Genomic DNA, 25844 nt, shown 5'->3' on the forward strand with positions numbered 1-25844 from the left:
CTAGACAAGCTTTCCAAATATTTCTTAAAATTCAGCAATAAAGCTTTAATTAAAAATTTCCTCTTAACCACATCTGAAAACAAATGATATTTATTAAGCAAAGAACAGCTAGACGACCATGTTTATTCACTAAGGGACTGTACATTTGTATACACTCCCCTTTATTTTAGTTTAAAATCCAGTTCTATTTATAACTCTATGTTCCACTTTAACTTTACTTCCATTCTGAAGCTGTGTGCCTGACCTTCTCTTGATATTTACACAGTGAATCTAAGATTGTAATAACAGTCAGTTCTTCTAAGGTTTGACTTATCAGCCTAAGACAGCAGACAGCTAAAATGGTATTGAGAGTCTCAGATAACTATACTGTTTCTGTATGCCAGTTTTCCCATATTGGTGCTTTTGAAGTTTATTCAAACATAAGACCCAATAGGCTGTGTGACATCAGATAGATATAGAAGGAGAAAGAAGGGGGGAGGGGGGAGGAAGGCCTGTTCACATCCTGCAAATGGGAGGGGGGGGGAGGTTTCAGCTACAGTAACCACAATACAGAACAATAAAACTCCATACATGGAAGCATGATATAATATCACAACTGTTATGTCTTTGCTATGAGACTGTCGTAGAACGTGTATATATCATTCAGAGTGACTGGCTGTCTGGTTAAGACAGATTAGGACCAATTCTAAGCCTATTTAATCACACTTTTTCTTAAACCCTAATTATGTACATTAATTCTTCATCAGGTCCTTAAATCTATGTATTTTCCATACAGATAGAACTAAGCTATTTCCAAAACCCAAAGCACAACTCTCTGAATGGTGGGATTCAATTTTTTTTACTACCGGTTCTGTGTGTGTGGCTTAGTGGGCGTAGCATGGCTTGGTGGGCGTGGCAGGAGAAGGATACTGTAAAATCTCCATTTAGGGGAAGGTTACTACAAAATCCCCATTCCCTCCCGATCAGCTAGGACTCAGGAGGCAGAGAATAGATGGGGGAGGGGCCAGTCAAAAGTGATATTTACTGGTTCTCCGAACTACTCAAAATTTCCACTACCAGTTCTCCAGAACTGGTCAGAACCTGCTGAATACCACCTCTGTCTCTGAGTCTTATGGAATGGTAGCTCTCCTGCTGTTGCAAACCACAGTCAAGATATGTTTTTCCAATGGTCCTTTGGATATAACTGCCGAAGAATTACTGTAGAAATTACAGTAAGTAATTTGGGGGCCATATAGGTTTGCTTGTAAGTGTGTGTGTGTGTTGACCAAGATGCTTTGTGTATGCTTTTGTTCATTGTAAGTTATTTAAACTTGTAGAATGAGATCACATATTTAAATATATATCAGATCTTAATGAATGTAATTGCTCAACTTATTCAGAGCAGGCTTCCATATTAGTGCAGAGTTGAAAAGAAGGTTAATTTTAGTTTTAGAAACCAACCGGGGCTTTCTCACGCCAGAAACAAAAACCTTTCCTGAAAACTGCACTTCTCACTTAATGTTAGATATTAGCATATATCGTAGGAAGTCTCCTCTCTGGTCCGCTGGCACAGCGGAAAACAGGTATCGTTCTGATTGGTCGAGGGGCGTACCCGATCCCTATAAAAGGGGAACCCTCCGACCACAGAGCAAGCTGGATCACTACTACTACTAATAAAGAGCTGTTAAGTCACTCCGTGTCCGCAGTCTGTTCTCTCGTTGCCCAGATCTAACATTGGCGACGAAGGTGGGATCGAGAGACAGATAGGACGAAGAAGCTACCTCCAGAATCTCCGGATTTGATCCAGCCTAGGAATTCGGCAGAAATTCCGGCAGCCATCTCAGGTCACCACAGCGCGGCAAATTCAAACGAGAGAAGATGGTGATGCACACTCCCCCCGCTCCATTCGGCCCAGCGAACGACAAATGGGAAGCCTTCATGATTCGTTTCGAGTGTTTTCTCGAAGCGAATGAATACACGGGGATCACCGACGCTCGGAAGAAAAACATCTTCCTCGGCTACTGCGGAAAAGAAGTCTTCAACACGGCCAGAGACCTCACCGCGCCTACTCCAATACAGGCAGTATCATGGACGGCGTTGCAACAGGCTCTACAGACTCATTACGCGCCAAAACCTTCCCGCCATGTTTGCCGCCAAGCATTCAACACGAGGAACCAGAAGGCGGGAGAATCTATCAACCAGTACGTTGCAGCTCTACGAAAAGCAGCCACACACTGTGCATTCAGAGACCTGGATGAGCAGATTATGGATCGACTCGTTAGCGGGCTGAGAGACATTTCCCTACAAAAACGGCTGTTAGCCAAAACCAATTTAAGCCTACAGATTGTACTTGATGAGGCAAGAGCTTCAGAAGCAGCAGACAGATCAGCGGAGACAATTCAACGCGGGGTCAACACAGGCCAGCCAGCGCCTAGACACGCCAGAGTCCACTACGAGGACACCCTTCCAGATTTCGAGGATCCCGAGCTCGAGGAAAGTCACCTGATGCAGAGCAGTCACGTGAGACCTGGGGGGAGACCCAGATCCCATTTGCCGCCCTGCGCAAGCTGCGGAGGGAATCACCCCCGGTCTACCTGTCGGTTCAGGAACGTTGTTTGTTCGCACTGCGACAAACTTGGGCACATCGCACGAGTGTGCCGGAGCAAAGTCCCTGCCTCACGGCAGCCACCCATGTACCGCCAACAGAAGCCCAACCCAGGGGCTTGGTGAAATCAAAAAGGGCGCCCAGAGAGAAATCCACAAGTGTTTACCCAGAGAGAAAATCCCCAAAGAGCTGAGCAAGCGTATTCCCAGAGAGATTACTTGCAAAGAGCTGAGAGAGCGTTCTACCAAGACGCTCAACGAGAGTATCTTCAGGATACAAATGCGGAGATAGAGTGGACCCAGAGAGAGGAGTTGCGAACGTATCTCACCACGATAAGTCAGGTCCGCCCCAAGCGGCCAAAAAGGCTGAAAGTCACAGTCCTCTTGGAGGGCTCACCTTGTGAGCTAGAAGTTGACACAGGATCGACCCTGACGATCATTTCATGGGCATCCATGAAACAGGCTATCCCTAGCCTCAAAAAGAGCCAACTACGCGTTCCAGATGTCCTGCTACGAGACTACCAGGGGAACCAAGTCCCCATCGTGGGCCAAGGCACATTCCAGATCCGTTTCAAGGACATCGTAGCCCAGCTGCCCGTGACCATCGCCAGCGCGCCATTACAGAACCTTCTGGGACTAGACTGGTTTGAAGCCTTGGGGTTAGAAGTCACCGGAATAAACGCAGTGGAGAACAGCAGCGCTGAGCAGATCTTTAAGGAGTTCGAGGATGTATTCAGCCCCGGTCTTGGTAAGTATGTGGGTAAACCAATATCATTTAATTTAGACCCCAAAGTGGCGCCAATCCGACTTAAACCGAGACGAGTGCCCTTTGCACTCCGCCCAAAAATAGATAAGGAAATAGATAAGCTAGTGGAGCAAGGAATCCTTGAGCCCGTGGATCACGCACTCTGGGAAACTCCCATTGTGACCCCAGTTAAGCCAGACGGGTCAGTCCGCATCTGTGCGGACTATAAATGCACAATTAATGTCACGCTACAACAAAGCGCATATCCGGTGCCAGTAGTTCAGCACTTATTGCACTCGTTGGGGCCAGGAAAGATATTTGCAAAGTTAGACATGGCACAAGCTTACCAGCAATTGCCCGTGGACAGCGCCACAGCGGAGGCCCAAACTATAGTGACGCATAGAGGGGCATTCAAATGCAACCGGCTGCAATTCGGTGTGAGCATTGCTCCAGGTTTGTTCCAGAGCGTCATGGAACGGCTTTTGCAAGGGATACCGGGAGTCGTCCCCTATTTCGACGACATCTTGGTGTCCGCTGCAAACGAGGAGCAATTAAATAAAAGAGTCAGAACTGTTTTGGCCAGAATCAGAGAGAAGGGTCTCCGCCTTAAAAAAGAAAAATGCCAAATTAACGTGCCTAGCGTAGAATTCCTGGGATATAGAATCGATGGTCAGGGAATACACCCCACTTCAAAGAAAATTAAGGCGATCCAGGACGCCCCCACACCACGTAACCAGACCGAGCTGCAGGCCTTCCTCGGACTACTTAACTTCTACAGCGTTTTTCTGAGACAGAAGGCGACCGTTGCTGAGCCCCTACATCGACTACTCCAGCGAAACGCACCATGGAGATGGGGACGATCCGAAGCAGTAGCTTTTGCTGGGGTAAAGCACCTGCTCACCACTGACTCGCTGTTAGTCCAATACAGCCAGACACTACCGCTAGTATTGACCTGCGACGCATCACCTTTTGGAGTCGGCGCAGTCCTTAGCCACAGGATGCCAGACGGAAAAGAAGCACCCATCGCTTTCTACTCTAGAACTCTTTCATCGGCCGAGAGGAACTACAGCCAGATGGACAGGGAAGCGTTAGCTGTGGTAGCTGGAGTAAAACGTTTCCATGAATACCTCTACGGCCGCGATTTTGAACTAATTACCGATCACAAACCGCTGTTGGGACTTTTGGCAGGAAACCGCCCCACCCCGGTCTCCCTCTCTCCACGCATGACCAGGTGGACTGTTTTCCTGGCTGCGTACTCCTACAAGTTAATTCATCGACCGGGCTCCACTCTAGGACACGCAGACGCACTCAGCCGTTGCCCACTACCGGACCTTTTGCCAGACCCCACTCCCGAAGTACCGGTGTTGCTCATTGACTGTTTGGACTCTGGACCGGTTTCTACCTGCGACGTTGCAAGGTTCTCCTCTAAAGACAATTTAATAAAGCAAGTTCAAACTTGGGTTTGGAGGGGGTGGCCGAAGGGAAACGTGGGCCCAGAATTCAAAGTGTTTTGGTCAAAACGGGACGAACTCTCAGTGTTACAAGGTTGCTTATTGTGGGGGGATCGAGTTATTATTCCTTATGCTTTACGTAAAAATGTGTTAGATGCATTACATGTTGGGCATCCGGGGATTGTTAGGATGAAGGCTTTAGCGAGAAGTTACGTTTGGTGGCCAAACATGGACAAAGAGATAGAGGAGTGGGTGGCCACTTGCGATCCATGCCAGGAATCGAGACCAGCACCCCCGGAAGCGCCCGCCACGGAATGGGAAAAGCCGAAAGCGCCCTGGTCGAGAATACACATCGATTTCGCAGGGCCAGTTCAAGGTCAGACTTTCCTTATAGTTGTGGATGCATATTCCAAATGGCTAGAAGTAGTCCTAATGACTTCAACCACGGCAGAGGCAGTCATTAAGGTCCTACGGCGACTTTTCGCCACTCATGGCTTGCCCAACCTCCTGGTCTCCGATAACGGGCCCCAATTCACGGCCATGCATTTCGAAACGTTTTTAGCAGGTCAGGGAATTTGGCATGCCCTCGTCGCGCCATTCCATCCGGCATCAAACGGACAGGCAGAGAGAATGGTGTGATCCACAAAAGAGGCCCTCGCTAGGATGGGTCCAGGTGATTGGCAAACGCGCATAGACCATTACCTCCTCATTCAGCACATTACCCCCAGTGCAACGACGGGAAGGAGCCCCGCTGAAATGCTCATGGGCCGCCGTCTACGGTCTCACCTGGACCGTCTTCACCCCAACTACTCTGCCACAGCACCCCCAGACTCCACAAGCAAAATTCGGAGTTTCAGCATAGGGGATTCGGTATACGCCCACAACTATGCAGGGGGAACATTGTGGATGCCGGCAACGGTCATTGGCATCATGGGTCCACGATCGTATCTGTTAGAACTGGAAGATGGGCGAAATTGGAAGAGGCACATCGATCAACTTCGGGGTCGCCTGGCGCATTCAGACCTACGGGCCGAGGACGAGAGCTACCTACCAATGCAAAGTCAGCCACTCGAGAGGCCCAACACAGAGAACTACGACACCTGCGAGCCCAGGACAGAGCAAGAGGTTGAGCACGAAACAGAACAACCCCCAAGCAACGTAAGCGAGCAGACCCCCGAACGCCCAAGCAACGAAAGTCTGGAAACACCAGAACTCGAAGCAAAGAAAGCAACGGATCCTGCAACTACTCCTGACCAACCCGAACTGCGACGCTCCACTCGAGTAAGGCAAACTCCAACATACCTTAAGGACTACATAACCAACCGCAATGTTCCGTCTAAGAGGGGAGGGGTGTTAGATATTAGCATATATCGTAGGAAGTCTCCTCTCTGGTCCGCTGCCACAGCGGGAAATAGGTATCGTTCTGATTGGTCGAGGGGCGTACCCGATCCCTATAAAAGGGGAACCCTCCGACCACAGAGCAAGCTGGATCACTACTACTACTAATAAAGAGCTGTTAAGTCACTCCGTGTCCGCAGTCTGTTCTCTCGTTGCCCAGATCTAACACTTAATTTTGCTGCTTTCAGTTCCCCTCTGTCTTCTGGGTTTTTTATTTTATTTTTTATTTTGCAAGCCTGTCTTCCTCTTGGCCATTCCTTTCCCTTGGCAGTTCTTTGTTTGATGATGTTATCACAGTTCTATTTAGAGCAGGGGTGGGCAGCTATGGCCTCTGAGCATGACTGGCTCAGGAATTCTGGGAGTTGAAATCCACAGGTCATAAAGGGGCCCTAGTTGCCCATCCCCGATTTAGAGAAACAATAAGTGCCACATTCTCCAAAAACAAAGGTTTAGAATTTAGTTCTGCAACTGACATATAATGAACTTTTACAAATACTGTGCAATTAAATATTAAATTATGAACATTAAATGGACATGCTGGAGGAATTTCTCCTGCAGGATCCACAATGCTAATGAAGATTAATCATTTTTATTTGGCGTTCTTAATCTGCTTAGGTAAAACTCTTGAGTTGCTTTCTGGAATCTATTCAATTCCACCAGGCAAAAGGCAAAGTTATTTCTACACAAGCTTTTGAATATGACTGTTTATCAGATATTATGGTTGTGCTGAACATGGGCGTTGGCTAAAGTAATTATACGGAGAAATTATTCTAGGTGTTAAGGAATGGTTGTTGGATATGCATGATTTATCTGTTTTTGAAATAGACAGTATAAAAGATAAAAGAATCCAATAATACGTGTTCATATGGCAGACATTTTGGGATATCTTATAATAATATCGTACTGTATTATAATTGAATTCATTAGTAAGTCAGTGACTGTTGAATATACAATAGGTTTTTCTTCTTTTTTTCTTAGTTTGTATTTTTCAATTTGTATTTTTTTTCTTTAAGATTGAAGATTGTCTTTAATCTTAACAAACTCACTAAATAAATAAATAAATAAATTCAAAATCTATTTCTACAAAATATAAATTGGAATATTTTAATATATGTGTATGTGTGTGTATTATATATGTACAAAATAACCAAACACCTCCCCCCCCCACATATATATGAAATAATGCTAAACTTCATGTTCTGAAATAAACATGCGGTCCTATAATTACTTACATGAGAGTGAGTGTCAAACATAATGAGACATTGTAAATAGATATAAATAGATTAACGTTGTGTGGTTTTCAATATAAGTCCTTGCACATTTACCTTAAATGTAAATTTGTCAACTGTTTGATGAATTTTAACTGATTAATAATGAAGTTTATAATTGATTTACTAATTCCTTATTTTTGCTTATTGTTGAAGTCCCAATGATTTTCAATGATTGAAAAAATTACTTCATTATTTAAAAAAACAAATGTTACCCAACTTCTGGAAAAAAAAGTCATATTTCATATTTTCCTTCTCATTACTTTGGTTTCTTGACTTGCATCTAGTCAAGTTATAAACTCAAGCACCAGAGACCAAGGAATGAAATATTTGAGATCAAGGGGGAAATCACCCCCACTCTGGAGTTATAAAATGGACAATATTTAAACTGTTTGGTCAAAGAAATAAATGGAACTCCATCTTCATGCTTGGTCTAGAAGTGTGTATAGGTACAAGCACGTACACTACCCTCACGGTGAGAAGGGACTCACCTCCTCAGTAGAATATGGTCACTGACCATTCATGAGCAGAAAAGCGTTTGTGTTTCTGCATCCCTAATTCTCATCCGTTTGAACTTTTGACTTGTTTCTGAATTCTGAATGCCACTTCCTGCTTTGCCTTTTGTTTTCAACTTCTGCTTTGCTTTTGGTTCACCTCAGATGGTTGTCTGTTGTGCAGCCTTAAGGTGCAGGAACTGAGGCCAGATTTTTCTATTGCTCAGTGGTCTGGTACAATTTTAAGAATGTCCTTTATCATTTTTGGAAGGTCTTGCCTTAGCACAAATAAATATTTCCCATAGTCTGAAGTTTCACCACTGATGGTCAGCTGGATTTGATATATCTAAGGAAAATAATGCCTCTGAGTTCCTTTATACAACCAATGATGTCTGTGCAGCCAGCAGAGTTCAAAGAATAGCACAAACAGATGCATTCCTTGATAGACGCATGCCTTGAATTGAGAAATGATGGCCTACATTTTGTTCTAGTAACAGTATGAAATATAACATCTAAGACATTGCATTGCACAAGGCTTTCAGAAAACAAACAGGAAGGGATATTAATTCAACGTCTATTTTTCATCATTAATGTACTCCAAATGTTATCGAATTCTGTTAACAAAAAAAGAATAACTTTGCAGAACTTTTTAGCAAACTGAATTTCAAGAAAATAGGAATAAACATAGATGATTAAGACAGAGAAGCTGCCTAATTAAAGGAAAGTCACACTGTTTGATTAAGCTTACTCTGAAAAATTAGTGACAAAATCTTGTGGCACAAGGAAAAGAACATATTACATATAACATTTCTCCCAGGCCTCTCATTTCATCATGATACTTGCCATCTTTTTTCTTTACTTTCTATTAATTTTATTGTATTTTTGGTTGCATGTTCTGAGACTTCCACAACAGTAGTATTAGTAATTTGGAATATAGTGGTGTCAGGTTTGTTACATCAAAACAGTATGATTATCCCCTTAAAGATTTATTTAATTTACTTATTAAAGTAAAGCCCTAGTTTCATTACAATAATCCTATAGAGCAGAGGTGTCAAACTTGCATCGCCACGGCGGAATCATGTGATGTATTGCGACTTTTTCTCCCCTTTGCTAAACTGGGCATGAGCATGGCCAGTGCATGACGCATCTTGCCCGCAAGCTGCAAGTTTGACACCCCTGCTATAGAGGATTGTTACAATTGAGTTCCTGGGAATTGCATAAAAGATAACAATCTTCACCTACACTCTCTTTCTATTTTCATTTTAAGTCTGATTTTTAAAGGTTGGTTTAAACATCAAACTAAGCTGTATTTTGTTTATTTTTGACTTGGGACATTGTGAATTTGTATTTATATTAGTTTGTCAAACATGTACAAGATAGCAGGTATAAATGTAAACACGGATATAAACAAAAGAAATGAATACAAATAGATGGGGACAGTAGGACAGGGATGTTAGGTATGTTGGTGCGCTTATGCACGCCCCCTTTACGGACCACTTAGGAATGGGGTAAGGTCCACAGTAGACAGTTTGAGGTTGAAGCTGTGAGCGTTAAAGGACCACTCTGTTGCTGAAGTCACATTTTCTGCAATCGAGTTTGGAGCGGTTTACCTTGAGTTTGTATCGATTGTTTGCCCATGTATTATTGAGGTTGAAGCTGAAGAAGTCGTTGACAGGTAAGACGTTCTAGCAGACAAATTTATGTACTGTGCTTAGATCATACTGCAAATTATATCATATCTTATATCTTATAGTATATCTTGGATCTGATATTATATATTAGATATAGTATATTGTATTGTATCTTAGATCATACCACAAATTATAGACCATGGTTGTGCCTTAGCCATGTATTAACTAATTGTAGATAACTAATATATCTTGCTTAGTCCAACATGCAAACTAAATCTTCAACCCTATCTAATTTTTATATCCAATTGCATTAAAAGTCTTATCTAAAAAGCAGACACTTAAATGTTTTTTTTTTAAAGTTAAAGAGTTTCAATGCAAAGTTTCTAATTTTCTAGGTACTTTGCCCCTATGATGAAAAATGGTGAGTAATACCTGTTGTTATAGAATTCACAGTTTGTTAATTCAGATGTAGAGATCTGTCCTACATCTTCTCCAATGAACTAAAACAACACTTTTCCACTCTTTAAAACCTTTTGGCCAATTTTTAATCCTCCCATTATCTGTGACCTCTTTGTTCTTATTGATGGAACTTGGAGTCTTAAAAATACCAGAAGAGAAACAATCTTAGAGAAAGCCAGAGCTATAAATGAAGTAGATGTGCTAAAGAGAATCACAGGCACTTTTTCCTCCTTTCACCATCAGCAGAATGGCCATATATGGTTTACTTGCCCAGGACAGCAAATAAATAGTGATATAATAAAAGGGCTGGCTTTGTGTCATTTAGTGAAAGGAAGTTGGGCAAAATGAAGTTCTACAAATTATAATGCTACAGAAAGAAGTCTAAAGAGAAGTAACAAGTCATTTTGTTTCAAACTTCAGACAGGAAATTTGATATGCAGAACAACTTACATTTTGGCTTGTAAATGTTGATCATGGGGTGATCCAGAAATAAACTCCAGACTTCAAAGCAGGAGAAAGTTCAAAGCTGCTCTGCATTTTATCAACACAGAGAGACAGGAGAGCAATGAATCCAAACGGGAATATTCTGATTTAATAGTCCATGAAATAATAATTCCGCAGTAAACGACTTTCTACAAATTACAAGGTAATCATGCATGGTTTAAGTGTATTATTTTGGTCCAGGATTAATATTGCATGCAGTATGTATATTTCTCTCTCTCTCCAAATGCTGAATTGTAATGAGTTGGCTACGAGAAAGAATTTACAGATGCCGTAGCAGGACAAACGTCATCCTTTTAAAATATATGTTAGTTTGAATTTAAATTACTTTTTACAAGGTACATATCTATATGCATTTCTCTAGGAACTACTTCTGAAATATACTATGGGCATATGAACATCTTCCAGTTACCAAATCCATTTTGCAGAGAAGAGGAAAAGTCATTTGAAGTTACAATTTATTTTATTCAGATAGTTTTAGCTCTTTATACCAGTGGTGTGGATGAATGGATGCAGTGATGAGCAGTAAAATAGGGCAAAATACTTGTTGCATCAAGTGATGTGCCAACTTTACTTCATAAGCAGCTGTTTAGGCAGCTGAAGATGGATGGGATTTATTTACTCAGAAATGTTTCATCATCAGGAGCTGCCCTGCTTTGTGCTGAACCAGCTTGTAAATATATTTGACAGTTCTCAAGCTACAAGTCATTCAGTTCATCTAAAGGCATTGGATTGAGAAATCTGCAAAGTAATGTCTGTGTTTGGAAATCAAATGCTTGGGAAATTATGGCTCGTGCAGTGGGTAGTCTTAGACAATAAACAACAGCTTGCACACTACCCTGGTTCATATAGTGCACTAAATCAAATTGTAGTTTATTGGGTTTGATTTAGTATATGTACACCCAAACATTGTGTTTTGAAACCTCTGTGGATGATGGGAATTTTTAGTTCAGTGACATCTAGGGGCTATGCCACTCCTCCAAAGTTTAGTTTTTATGACAAATTTAGCTTCGTCTCCAAGTCATATTGTTCGTATTGGAATACATTTAAAGCCACGATGCTGTTTAATGCACAACTTCTCCAGGGTATCCAGATAATTGTTTTATTGCTGTTACAAAACAGCAAGTGACATTGTACCTTCCAAAATGGAAGTTTTGCTTTGCAATGCTTTTCGCACAGTGACCTGCTGCAAGCTGTTTGTTTTGTTTTATGTGTCATATGAAATACTTGGCAAATGCCAGTTGCAACCTGACCCAAGCAGAATATTTTTAAAAATGACACAACCCTAGAAATGATGAGTGGGAAGGAAAGAAGGAAAGTTGATTTGTGATGACACTAATAAGAGGCCCCTTCTGATTCTGTAGAAAACATACAATCCTCTGAAAATATCAACTAGTGGGAATAATCTTTTAGATTTTTTTTAAAATTCTGCCAATTTTTAAATATTTATTTCTTCATCAAAGTGCATTTTCCTAGGTTTACAGTAGTTGTTTTTCCTTTCTATTGCTGTGCCTTGGGAAGAAAGCTTGTGTGATGACATCCTTCAAGAAGTTTCTTTTCAGATCCCCAGAACCTATTCAACATTTTAGAGAAACAGCCATCTAATTTACAAAGTTTATAATAAAATGTTTATGATGGTAAAATTGACCATATATGCCTTATCCCCTTCTCATAAAAAGCAGGGGGGATTACTATTTACTTAAAATGGAGTGAATGGTGAAAGAAAGTAGATCAATCCCTTCCCTGATTTATTTTTTGGATACTGAACAGGGATGGTAATGCAGAAAATAATGCAACGCATCAGAGACTAGTGCAAGGGAGAAGGAGATTATTTTTCCGAGTAATACACACAAACACTCTGAACAGGAAAACTGTCTCTATGTTGTATGTAACTGAGACAATGAGTGCATAAAATTCACATGGCTATCATGTTGCTTCTAATTGGGTACCTTTCCCTTTAACCCTAATGATTTATTTATTTAATAAATTTATCTTTGATAGATTCCCATCTATCAAAATACTATCCACCAGTCTAAGCAATTGCAGAAAACCATACCAGCATAATATTTGCTACTTCCATTGCCAATCTTTGTCTTGCTTCTGCAGCCACTACTGGCATCTTAGAGCCAAGGTGGTGCAGTGGTTAGAGTGCAGTACTGCAGGCAACTTCAGCTGACTGCTAGCTGCAGTTCGGCAGTTCAGCTCTCACCAAGCTCAAAGTTGACTCAGCCTTCCTCCGTCCAAGGTAGGTAAAATGAGGACCTAGATTGTTGGGGACAGTATGCTGACTTTATAAGCTTAGAGAGGGCTGTAAAACACTGTGAAGCGGAATATAAGTCTAAGTGCTATTGCTATCTTCAGAGAAATTTGAGGTAGATCCTACTGATTTTATTTCACTTCTCTTCTGTCAAATGCTACCAGATGAAAAACTTCCACCAATGACTTCCATAATATGAAATGAGAGGAGGGCTGGTTAGGAGAGAAGTTCTGATACTTAGCTAAACTAGCAAAATATATTCCCATCCTGACTAACAGCTGGCTGAAAACAGAATGGCTATGTAAAGAATTGGAATGATGAAGCAAGACAGCTAAACCCACATTCAAAAGAAACTCATCTAACAGTTGACTGGTGTAGTGCCAGTCACCTTGGCCTGACTACCCCTTCACTTGCCAATTTTCCCTGGGGAACAGCTGCCAGTGTTAGAAAGGAGGCAGTTGAAGAAAGGGAACCAGTTTCTACTGTCTGGGCTTCTAACCTATGGAAACCTGGGAGCTTTCAAGATCTGGCTTTCCTCTTCTTCCAGCATGAGAATCAGTTGCCTAAGTTGTGGGGGAAGGTAAGTTTATGGGGAGAATCAGTTTTTAATTCAGAGATCTGCTGACTCATGAGTTAGGTATTGGTTAAGAAGAGCCTGATTTGAAAACACCTGGATTTCCCTTTGCCCAAACCAGAAATGTCCTGAAGGACAATGTTGCGGTACCAGAAGTAGGAAGAATGGTATGAATGTATGATTATACCCACAATAAAATTGACATGGGAGGAAAACATTGTTTTAGCACTGGAACAGTTAAGGACAATTCAGAAATGTACCAGATATAGGCTGGGGATAAGATGAAGGTAATCTCCTGGGAAGTCATAGAGAAATGAGGTTTCCAGGACGTATTTGTCCTGGGTTTAAATGCAAATGGGGAATGCCCTCAATCAAGAATGAATTTGTTCTAAATCTCAAAAGTTAAGTTCTTCTTTATCAAGAACATATTGATCAGGTCCCCAAATCTAAGAAAGACATATAGAGATTCTTCCAAGCAGATTTCTTTATTATTCCATAGCCAGAATCTTACCAAATTAAAGTACTCTATTTACACAAGCCTATACTCTTAGAATAGGGAATAGGGACTCTAAGAATAGGGACTGAAAGGGACATGGTGGCTCAGTGGCTAAGACGCTGAGCTTGTCGATCAGAATGGTCAGCAGTTTGGCGGTTTGAGTGATCTCCCATTACTTGTCCCAGCTTCTGCCAACCTAACAGTTTGAAAGCATGTAAAAATGCAAGTAGAAAAATAGGGACCACCTTTGGTGGGAAGGAAACAGCATTCCATGCACCTTCAGCGTTTAATCATGCTGGCCACATGAGCATGGAGACATCTTCGGACAGCGCTGGCTCTTCAGCTTTGAAACAGAGATGAGCACTTTCCCCTAGAGTCAGTACCAGCTAGCACATATGTGCAAGAGGAACATTTACCTTTACCTTTATACTCTAAAACTGTCAAGGAAGGGATGTCTTCATCCTCTTTGTCTCACACATTGAGCTGTCTCTTACTCCTCTGGAAAGTACACTCTCCCTCCTGGGAATCCAGACCAATACAGTCAACCACAGGCACAGTCATTATGAATAGAAGGATAACCTATTTGATTTCAGACTGATTACCTACGCAGCATTCTGTTTTCAGTTGTTGCCAGCCAAAACATATGCCTGAAAGAAGAAGAAACTGTTCTGAAACATTGCTTCTTTTAAGGATACTTCCATATTCCCCCAAGACATACTGGGATACTTCTGTACTAGAACTGTAGAGTAGAATAGGCACTTACTATATGAGTCATCTATGCAACACTGTCATCTATTTGGTCTCACCCAATGATTTACCTCCATACTTGTTCTGTTTTTCCTCAACTTTAGTTCAGGCATTCAAAACACAAGAGCTTGGGAATGCAAAAAGATCTGCCAAAGAAAGATATCATTTGGGTGATGTCAGTGGGGTTAATGTTTTACCAGAACCATCACATGAACTGGATGCCTGAACAACAAGTTGGACAACAACAAACCTGACATATGAACACGCTGGGAGATTATATAATATATATATTGCATTGAGCTGGAAGAAAAGTGGATGTAAATCAAATGAATAAGAAAATTATCAACAGTAGTAACAATTGAAAAAACATGAAACAATCCGACTATCATTTTAACTACTTTATAAGTTGTACAAGTTTAATTTAAGAATTAGAAGAACAAATGAGAAAAACATATTTATTCCAAAGAAGGTAACTGTGAATTTAAGATGATTCATCAAGAGGATATGGAAAACTCCTGTGTCACTTGTTTTTTTAAACGATATGTCAAGAAACCATTTCCACAAGTAAGAATGTTTGGTCACAATAAAAGATGAGAAGAGGATGGAAATTAAATGCATTTAAATTACATTAAATTGTCTTTAAACCAAATAAATATAAGTACTATGATGAAATGAAGTTTTAAATCACGTAATAACTCCTCCCCTTCTTTATGTCAAAAGTTAGCATTCAGTGGTAATTGTCTTGGGGTGGGAGTGGAGGTCACAGCTGATGTTCTCCCCCAGATGGCCACAAGTTTTAGGTTCAAAATCAGCTGTGAAGTCAGCCTTTATCAGTTATATATATGCTTGGAAACTGTGAAGTATTGCTTGAGTGACAACAGAATCCATGTGATCTACCCATGATAAGGTATGTGATCTGTATTTATATGCATTCCAGGGTTATTTTTAACCATCCCTTCTGACTTACAAGAAAGTGGAAAATGACAACAGAAGTTACCGTAGCAAGAGCAGGTACAATTGGACACGAGGAATATAGCCTCTACAGCAGCATGACCGAGGAGGAACTTATTCAGCTGGCCATTGAGCAGAGTTTGACAGACGACCCTGCTGAGCAAATAGCTGCGCAGAAGACAGTTACTGCCGCACCACCTCCCCGTGAGCCCTACTGTCAGAACTTCTACCTTTATCCTTGGCAAAGGTAAGCATGCCAGGGAGAAAGCACAGGTGAGAGAGAACTCAGACCAGACTTCTGCACACGTCTACATTTCAGTGTTACATCTTTTTCTGATACTGTTTTCTTGAAGCTTTGTTGAAGTTCCCCAATAGATATTAAGCAGAATAAAGCAATTGCTCCAGGCACTAGAATTGGAGGGGGGGTGGCAGCAAGGGGTAGAGGAAAGACTCATGTACCATGCTCCTTCTAAAATGGCACTCTTTCTGGTACGGCGGAGGCCACTGGTGTTTTGCCAGCGTGACACTTGCTCATTCTGTTTTAAGGCATGTCTTCCTGGGCCACCTTTGATTTCAAATATAATATTTTCTCCAGCCAGTTCTATACAGATAGTCCTCCGCGTACAACAGTTCGTTTAGAGACCGTTCAAAGTTACAATGGCCCTGGAAAAAAATGACTTACTCTTTTCACACTTTATGACCCTTGCAGATCCGGTGAACAAAATACAGATGATTGGCAAGTGATTCATATTTATGATGGTTGCAATATCCCGGGGTCATGCCATCACCTTTTGCAACCTTCTCACAAGCAAAGTCAATGAGGAAGCCAGATTCACTTAGCTCAGGGGTGTCCAAACTTGGCAACTTTAAGACTTGTGGACTTCAACTCCCAGATTTCCCCAGCCGGCTGGGGAATTCCGGAAGTTGAAGTCCACAAGTCTTAAAGTTGCCAAGTTTGGACACCCCTGACTTAGCTAACTGTACAACTGCAGTGATTCACCTAACAACTATGGCAAGAAAGGTGGCAAAATGGGGCAAAACTCACTTAACAAATGTTTCACTTCACAGCAGACATTTTAGGCTTAATTGTGGTCCTACGTCAAGGACTACCTGTACATTTCCAGAGATGTTCCAAGGATGTTCGGTATAATGTGTAGCTTGGCCCTGAGTTAGGTTCCAGAAGACAGCTTAAAAGGCATGGCTCTTTCTCAGGCAAGTATTCTCCCCCACTCCCCTAATTAGAATCTGGGGATTCTTCCATAACCACTCTATCTGAATCTGGATTTCCTTTGTAGCAATAAAAATTAAATTATTCTTCTCCCTCAGGTATGAGGACTTACAACCTTCTAGACTCTGTTGACTTATAACATCCAATATACCCCGTACTGGTCATACTGACTGGGGCTGCTGATAGGTGTAAATCAGCAACATATCACACTTGGGATAGGTCACACTTTCCTTATCTCTAAAATCTTTATTTGCCAAGTTTGCATTCTTCATTAATCTTAAACCATCATTTTTCAGTACAATTCTTCCATATCGTGTCTTCCCCCCCCCAAACATCATACTATAGATTTCTAGAAATAAAAAAGTATGTTGTTGCATTCAAATACCACTAAAACACACCTTTAAAAAAAACCCAAATATCAGTTTAAATCTAATTCAGCAGCAAATGAGTAGCATTTGTCCTATTAGTTGATGGAGGAAGAGGTAAAATTAGTTTAATCTCCCTTGACAAACAGTTCTGAAGTTTAGAGAGCAGCAATTAAAAAGTCTTTCATATTCACAAGAAAGATGCTTCTCCCGCTGAGGGACAGAGAGAGAATCTGAATACCCAAAGATAATATAATTTTCCAAATTGCCTGTTCTGAGATATAGTCACATGTGGGCAAGATTCCAATGCTCCTCATAACTGTCCTGATGTATAATCTAATCCCTCAGCATTTGGGATCAGCTAAATTTTAAGGACCAATATCATTTAAAATGGTAAACACGTGTAGTCCTAATTTATGATCTTCTGTTGCTGCCAGAGAAGGACAGGATGGTTATCTCATCTCATCCAAGTTGGATTAGATTAGGGGTGTCAAACTCGTGGTGGCACGTTGTTATCACATGACGTATCACAACTCCCCCCCCCTTTGCTAAAGCGGTGGTGGGTGTGGCCAGCATGTTATGCATCCGGCCGATGGGCCGCAAGTTTGACACCCCTGGATTAGATGAATGCAGGACTATTGATTGTAAAATGTGATCCAGCACAACTGAAGCAGTAGGCTAGACTGAGCGCAAAGTATGTGGCTTAGAGAGTTCTGTCTTTAAATAAAGGGAACGACTGAGTTTCCCAAGGTGATCCAGAGGTAATATTGACTCCACTCACAAGTTGTTTACTCTGACAGAATTTATATTTGACTCAACTCTAGCAGCCTTTATCCAGCTGTCTTGGATCATCATAACAAACAGGTCAATACAGCACTATTCATCTTTACATTTACATTTTTCTTGTCTGCTTCTCAGTAAGAAAATTAGGTTTACGTATCCTGTACTATAGGATAGGGATATAAATTGTCCCTAATCCCTTGCCCAATATTTTTGCAGATAAGAAGATAAACATTCCACCACCTAAAGTAAAAACTCTGTATGGGTAAAATACAGAGACAAACCCCAGACAAAATCTCTATTTTAGTGGACCTGAAAGGCAAATTTTAGAAATTACAATTTGCCATAAGGATACCTGTATTTTTAACCTTATTTTAAAAATATTTACCGTATTTATTGGCGTATAACATGCACAGGCGTATAACACGCACCTTCATTTTAAGAGGGAAATTTCAGGAAAAAAATTTAAATTTCAAATAAAGAACTTTGAAGCAAAATAAGGGTAGCTCAGAACTTTTTTTTATTAACTTTTAGTCGGGAGTCCGGGGAGAGGAGAGACGGCTCATCCATTCTCTCCTCCTCTCACCCACACCCCGCTGTCTAAAGCGCTTCCTTTCGCCCGCCCGAGCTCTTCCGCGGGCGAAAGAAAGCGTTTTAGTCGGGTGTCGGGGAGAGGAGAGACAGCTCATCCATTCTCTCCTCCTCTCGCCCACACCCCGCTGAGTAAAGCGCTTCCTTTTGCCCGCATGAGCTCTTCCACGGGCGAAAGAAAGGGTTTTAGTCGGGTGTCCGGGGAAAGGAGAGAATATTCAGCCAGTCTCTCCTCCTCACGTCACTGCGGTACTTGTTAATACTGTAAAAACATCACTTCTTAACATTATATCGGCGTATAACACGCATACATCATTTGCCCCCTATTTTTCGGGGGGAAAAGTGTGTGTTATACGCCGATAAATACGGTATATCCTGTTTTTCTATTTGTCCAAGCAATGAAGGTAGTCAGCAGTAAGAAACCAGGAGACTGAATTCTATTCCTACCTTAGGCTGAAAGCTGACTGGGTGACTTTGGACTGGGAGACTCTCTCAGCTCAACTCATCCAATGGGTTTGTCATTAGGGAAAAATAGGAATAGGAAGGCGTATTAGATATGTTTTCTGCCTTCAATGATTTATAAAAATAATAAAAATAAAAAAGGCAGGATTTAGAAACATAGAAACATGGCAGAAGACCTAATGGTCCATCGAGTCTTCCCTTTGAATTTTTGATTTTCATTTTCATTTAATTATTATTTTTATTTTATTTTTTTAAATTTTTGTCAGATGCTGAACAAGTATTTATTCCAAGCAGTTAAATTCTTACATCGGCTCTGAAAAAAGTGACTTATGATTGTTTTTCACACTTTCATTATCCCCCTGGTCACCTAATCAAAATTCAGATGCTTGGCAACTGACTCATTGCAGTGCACTGCGGTTACAGTGTCCCAGGGTCATGTGATTCCCTTTTGAAAAACTTCTGACAAGCAAAGTCAATGGGGAAGCCCGACTCACTTAACAACTGAGTTACTAACAACTGCAGTGATTCACTTACCAACTGTGGCAATAAAGGTTGTAACATGGGGCAAAACTCACTTAACAATGGTCTTGCTTAGCAACAGAAATCTTGGGATCAATTGTGACCCTAAGCTGAGGACTACCTGTTCAGATGTCACAATGGAGAAAGCTTCTTTTCCCCTCCCCCACCTCACTTTTTTGCTGCAGGGTGACACTCAAAGGCCTAGATAAAAATGAAGTTCCATCCCCTTAATGTGCCGGTGAGCCAGACATCCTTGGTTTAGATCAGTGGTTCTCAAATAGTGGGGCGCGCCCCCCAGGGGGGGCGCGAGGCTCCGTAAAGGGGGGCGCGAAGGCTCCCTTTCCATCTGGGTGCAACGGCGAAGGCGAAGGCGGCAGCGGCGGCGAAGGCGGCGGACTGGAGTTTCCCGCCAAGGTTGCCTGTCCGACCAGCCCCCGCTGGCTCCTGGCTGAGGGAGGAGCTGCCGCTCTGCCTTCTCCGGTTTGCTCGGAGGGTGGTTTTAAGCGTTCCGAAGGCTTCAGGAACCGTCCGAGGCTTCCCTGATGCCTTCGGAGCACTTAAAACGACCGCGCCGCTGGAGCAACCCTGGCGCTTCGGGGACGAGCCCCGCCGAATTAGAGCCGGTGCAACAACGTTGTGCTCTCCTTTGCAGGGATCGGCAGGGCTGCGGCAGTACGGCTGAGCCAAGCGGGGGCCCAGGTGGTGGCGGTGAGCCGGACCCAGACAGATCTCGATAGCCTGCAAGAAGAGGTAGAGGCAGTGTGGCTCCTGCCTGCTCAGCCTCTGTGCCCAGTTTGGCTTCTGCCTGGCCCGACCCTCGCTTTTCCTCTGGCCGAAGGCACATCCTCTCTTCCAGGAGGGCCATGCCTGGGTGGTTGCCTCTCGCTCAGAGGAAGGCTTTGCTTCTGGGAAACAGAAATACGAGGCAGCTTTTCCACTGGGGTCTCTACATATTATAGGACTAGATCGGTTGTCAAAGGTTTTAGCCTGGGGGTCTCTTTGATTTTTAAAAAGTGATTGAGGACACCAAAAAGCTTTGATGTGTGTGGGTTATATCACTGATGTGTAGTATGTTAGAAATTAAAACCGAGAAATGTTAAAAATATTTATTTATAAAATACTCCGCCATCCCCCTGAAAGAGTACGGTAAACCATACTTTGAGAATCACCGCTCTAGATAAACCTTGAATTTCATTCTGTAGGGCCCTTGTTACCAATTTAAAAATAAGATATATTTTTTTACAGTCGCACGGGGGGGGGGGGGCGCAAAATGTTTTCTTCTTCCTAGGGGGGGCATGACAGAAAATAATTGAGAAGCACTGGTTTAGATCAATGGTTCTCATTCTTTTTTTGGCCATGCCCCACTCCATCTCTATAAAATCCTGATGTCCCCTCCCCCGTGACACTTAATTCTTACTTTACTCAAAAAGTGAACTTTACTCACACAGAGGAAGCCTAAAAGGCCATCAACTTGGTTTAAATAAGGTTCAAATTGCCCCTATTAAAAATCAAATTGCCCCCCCTGTGGGGCCTGGGCCCCATGTTGTGAACCACTGGTTTAGATGAATGAGTCTCCCTTCTCTGTCTTGCCTAAATTGATGGCCTTTCACAATTCAGTCGCATTACTCTTTTGGTTGCCTCTTTAAAAACGTTTTTAAGAGAAAATGGAAACCTTTGTGTCGTAGGGAAAGGGGAACAAAATCTCTTGTATCTGTATTGATTGCATTACCTTTCAATTTTTTTTAAAAAAAACAATCAATTAAAATACTTGCTAAGGCACGAACCTTCCATGTATGCTTTGGCCCATCCTTGCAAACCTCTGATGACTAGAAAAGTGCATCTGATATCATTCTATCTTCAAGGCAACTTGAAAATATATTGAAAGCTTATGAAATTTAGGCCCAACCTAGCAATCTCCTCCTGGCCCGGTTTAGTTAGTTGTGTAAAGCTCTCTGACACAGCATTCTTGTTCAAAGCAATCAAACAACCACATCTTTTCCAAAACCCACATAGCTACTTCCAAAGCTTCCCTAGATCTCTATCCATGTGCACCCACACTCCATTCTGTCCCTGGCACTGACACAAAATACTTCTGCTTACCAATGGTGGGTTCCGGATCCCATTGCAACTGGTGCGGTGCAATGGGGCCCAGCGACCACCACATGAATGTGCACAGAGCGTCCTTACCTCCTGCAATGCTCCGCGATATCTCCGTGATGCTGCAGCTGCTCGGCGGAGTGTTGCACAGGCAACCGTGCGCGGAAGCGACAAAGAGCTCAAATACATGTAAGGACAGCGGGTGTACCTGGGCATACCACCTGCAACCCACCACTGCTGCTTACGTTCAAGGACTGGACGCTGCATTGCTTTGGATTGTATGTGTGGAAGACAAACCTATACCTGTCAGACGATCTTGGGAAAAGCTGTATTGGGTTTATAGAATTGCAGGCCAATTTATGAGTCTTGGGCCCTGAAGCACTTTCTGTCTTCAGATCTGAAATCCTACATACACACATGCAGATAGCAGAAGAGTGGTTGCACAAGCATTTTCAAAGACGTGGCTGTTTCAAGCTTGAAGAGACAAGCTTTAAAGCAGTTCTTTCAGATGTTTTGCACAACCTTGTCATTCAGAACCAACCTTGGTGCTTTCTTCTTCTTCTTTTCATTTCTGGGCAACACTCTCAGGCCTTTCTTCCCCCTGAAGTGAAAATGCCTTTAAGTCCTTTCTCAGCCCGCTGTGTGGTAGTGGGATTAATCTCACTGCAGTCATATATGGTCATTTAAATCCCATGACACTTCCTCTGAGGGCCAAAAATAATCTAGGAGTGAAAGAGCAGCTGAGACCAAGGCCTAAAAGAGCCGAGGCCATCTGCTTTTGTTTAAGCCTCAGAAAGTCTACAGGTTCTCTTTGTCTCTCTTCTTCGGTCTCATTTTCTGACTTCTTTACAAGCCCAGTTATGATTTGCTTTTCTTATTCGGAGTATTTTTCGCTATTTTATTCATGCTGTCATCACTTCAGGCGTGCTGCACAGTCCGGAGGCCAGACTTCAGCATCCGGTTCAGGACTCGGACGGAGGTACGATGGCAGCTTCTTCATCTTACCCCAAGCTGAGTAAGTTCTTCCACTCCTTTTCCTGTTTAAAAAAAATGTTGTTTTTATGAGATAGGCTTGTTTGGGCAGCTGGAATGACATATTAAGCAGTTCATGAAGAATTTACAAAACTAACTGAAGGAAACGTTGCTCCCTTGGACTGTTTGCCCCCCCCTCCTCTGTTTCTACCCTTGCTTGAGCTTCTCTCTCTTGAAAGCCTAATAGTTAACTGCATTTGGTTTTGGTGTCACTTGTAGGATTTTTTGGTGCACTGAGCTGAGTCAGAAAAAGTAAGGATGAGTGGCTTCTCTAGTGATTAATTTTGGATGCCATATAGCCAGATTATTTTTCCTTAGTTGCATTGCATTTTACTCCCATATAGAATACTTAGCAGTAATCAATTTTTCATAGTCCTTGAAGGAAGTATAATGTATGTATTACTGCATGTTGCACAAGATATCAGCTCTCTGATGAGGGCCCTACTATGGCCATAATAAATACATGCAGTCTAGTAGTTAAATTAACTACAGTATGATTAGTATACAGGTAGTCCTTGACCTATGATTACAATTGATCCTAGAATTTATGTCGCTAAGTGGAACTTTGTTAAATGAGTTTTGTCCCATTTTACAACTTTTCTTGCCACATTTGTTAAATGAATCACTGCAGTTGTTAAGTTAGTAATATGGTTATTAAGTAAATCTGGCTTCTCCATGGATTTTGCTTATCAGGAAATTGCAAAACGGGATCACATGACCCCAGGGCATTGCAACCATCATAAATATGAACTAGTTGCCAAGCATCTAAATGTAAATCACATGACCATGGGGATGCTGCAATGGTCATAAGTGTAGAAAGCTATCATAGGTCACTTTTTTCAGGGCTGTTGTAACTTTGAATGGTCACTAAATGGACTGTTGTAAGTTGAAGACCATCTGTATTTACAAAACAGTTTTGACAGCTGCAGTTTTTTTCCTGGACAGTCTTGCCTAATCCAGATCTGGCCTAGTTATTGGGATGGGAGACCATCAGGAAATGTCAGAGATGCAGACTAGACTGGGGAGACAAAACAATCCCAAAAGAATATAATGGCAACCCAATTTTGAACTGTTGCCAATAAAACTATGAACTGAATTTGAGTTGAAGGTGACTTTACTTTTACAGATATAGCAATAGCACTTAATCTTATATACCGCTTCACAGTGCTTTACAGCCCTCTCTAAGCAGTTGACAGAGTCAGCATATTGCCCCCAACAATCTGGGTCCTCATTTTATCAACCCTGGAAGGATGGAAGGCTGAGTCAACCTTGAGCCTGGAGAGATTCGAACTGCCAAATTGCAGGCAGCCGGCAGTCAGAAGAAGTAGCCTGCAGTGCTGCATTCTAACCACTGAACCTCATATGTTTGGCACTAGTAATATTTCCTTTTATATTTTCATCTATACAACATTTTGTTTCAGTTGGCTTACTAAATCTTTTACATTTATTGTGCAACTTTGTTAAACCTTGTGGATTGTGGTGACATCAAATGGTACTTGATAAATAAATATGCAGACAGACATTGCAAATACTGTATCAGAAATAATTTCAGAGAAAGTGATCAGTTCTCCCTTTTGTTTTAAAGAGTGCTGGATCCTGTAGTGTCGGTGATCAAGGAAGGAGATGAAACAGCACTACACAACATGATACAGGCAGGAAAAAACCTTGCACAACCTAACAAAGATGGATGGTTGCCACTCCATGAAGCTGCTTATTATGGACAAGAGGGCTGCTTGAAACTGCTGCATAAATGCAAGTATCAGGAAAGGGGCTGATTGCACAGAGGATGAAAGATAAAGTCATTTTATTTTTTCATTTTATGATACAAAGGAACCTGCTAGGTTGTATTATAACATAGAAAAGGAGCTTGCACATGGAACCTGTTTCTACACATGTACATTTTATTTAAACGGTTTCCCCAAATTTGAACATAATGAGTTTGTTATCTGCAAATAACAATGAAAACAAGTTTTCAGTTTTATTATTTATTTATTTTACTTAGAAACTTATCTTCTACAATATAATCTGGATAGTTCACAATAATGTTAAATAAAACCAGAACAAATAAATGACTACCCCATGACTATTCTCTCTATCTCTCTCTCTCTGTATGTGTATCTCTTTAGAATAATTATAATTTCTTCCAAGTTTCAATGGCATTTATTGAAGGATTTGTGCGCAAGGACATTTGATTCAAACCCAGCTTAGTTCATAAATTAAAAAGACTGCAATACTTTTTCATCAGAAATCTGTGGATTTAGTATATGAAAATCTTGTCTGTTTATACTGTTATATTGATATAAGGCAGTGTGGTGGTGGTTGTGGTGGTTGTGGTGGTACACCGCCCCGAGTCCCTTCGGGGAGAGGGGGCGGTTTATAAATTTAATAAACTGAAACTGAAACTGTGGTGATGTTGTTGATGATAATAATAATAATCTCAGGCAGTGGGACTTTCCAAAGCTATTCTACAATGATCATATCTTCCTACAAAAGCAAATCAATACAACGCATACCAATTATGTCCCAAAGACATTAAACTATCAATATATGCTATCTACTAAAGTAGTTTACTATCTCATATAGGTTCTAATAGTAATTGCTATGGGCACGCTTTTAGCCTTGATCATTCAGGTGTATTAGATTACAACTTTATTTATCTACTTGGCTGTGCTGCCAAGAACAGACTTGTGTTTTGATACATGTAGGGTTCATCAGTTTGGAGCAGGCTAAATAATACTCCCCATTAATACTATCTAGATGCGCTGTATGCCTTGCTTAATGTGGTTCAATGTTTTCTCAATAGCTTTCCCTGGGACCATTGATCAACGTACACTTCAAGAAGAAACAGCACTCTATTTAGCAACAAACAGAGGGAATATTGATTGCATGCGTTCATTGCTCCAGGCTGGAGCAGAACCTGATATTGCAAACAAAGCCAGGGAGACTCCACTTTATAAAGGTATGTAACTTCATTCATATTGGGGTTTAAGCTAGAATGTACTGGTGCCTTTAGATTTGGAAATGCTTTCTGCCCTGGAACCTTCATACCTGTAATGAGTGTTGAATGTTCACAATTTGTCTTGAAAGCAGGATATGCCAGAGAAATAAAGAGGTTCCCATCCTTTTCCCTTCCAATATTCCCCCAACATGCCCCTGGAATTTCCATTTCTGGTTCTTATGTTTCTGGTTGTAAAATTATTTTGGGCCCAAGAAAT

General features: G+C 41.7%; 1 protein-coding gene across 3 annotated transcripts in view; it reads left to right on the plus strand.

Annotated features, from left to right (window-relative positions):
- The first annotated feature begins 1121 nt into the window (after window positions 1–1121).
- Window positions 1122–25844, plus strand: part of ASB2 (ankyrin repeat and SOCS box containing 2) — a 37932-nt gene continuing 13209 nt past the window's right edge. For 2 of the 3 annotated variants that reach the window (XR_014174190.1, XM_081939456.1), the window contains exons 1-7: window positions 1128–1211; window positions 9966–9991; window positions 10450–10675; window positions 15542–15802; window positions 22520–22612; window positions 24215–24381; window positions 25433–25588. Coding sequence is in view for 2 of the 3 variants with exons in the window: in XM_081939456.1 (XP_081795582.1) it covers window positions 15585–15802; window positions 22520–22612; window positions 24215–24381; window positions 25433–25588 (634 nt within the window). In the remaining variant the exon portion in view is untranslated. Of the gene's footprint in view, window positions 1212–9965; window positions 9992–10449; window positions 10676–15541; window positions 15803–22519; window positions 22613–24214; window positions 24382–25432; window positions 25589–25844 lie in introns of all 3 variants that reach the window. The other variant, XM_081939457.1, reaches the window with a different exon arrangement.

This window comes from Natrix helvetica, assembly GCF_964273705.1.
Source record: "Natrix helvetica genome assembly, chromosome: 1".
Classification (NCBI taxonomy): domain Eukaryota; kingdom Metazoa; phylum Chordata; class Lepidosauria; order Squamata; family Natricidae; genus Natrix; species Natrix helvetica.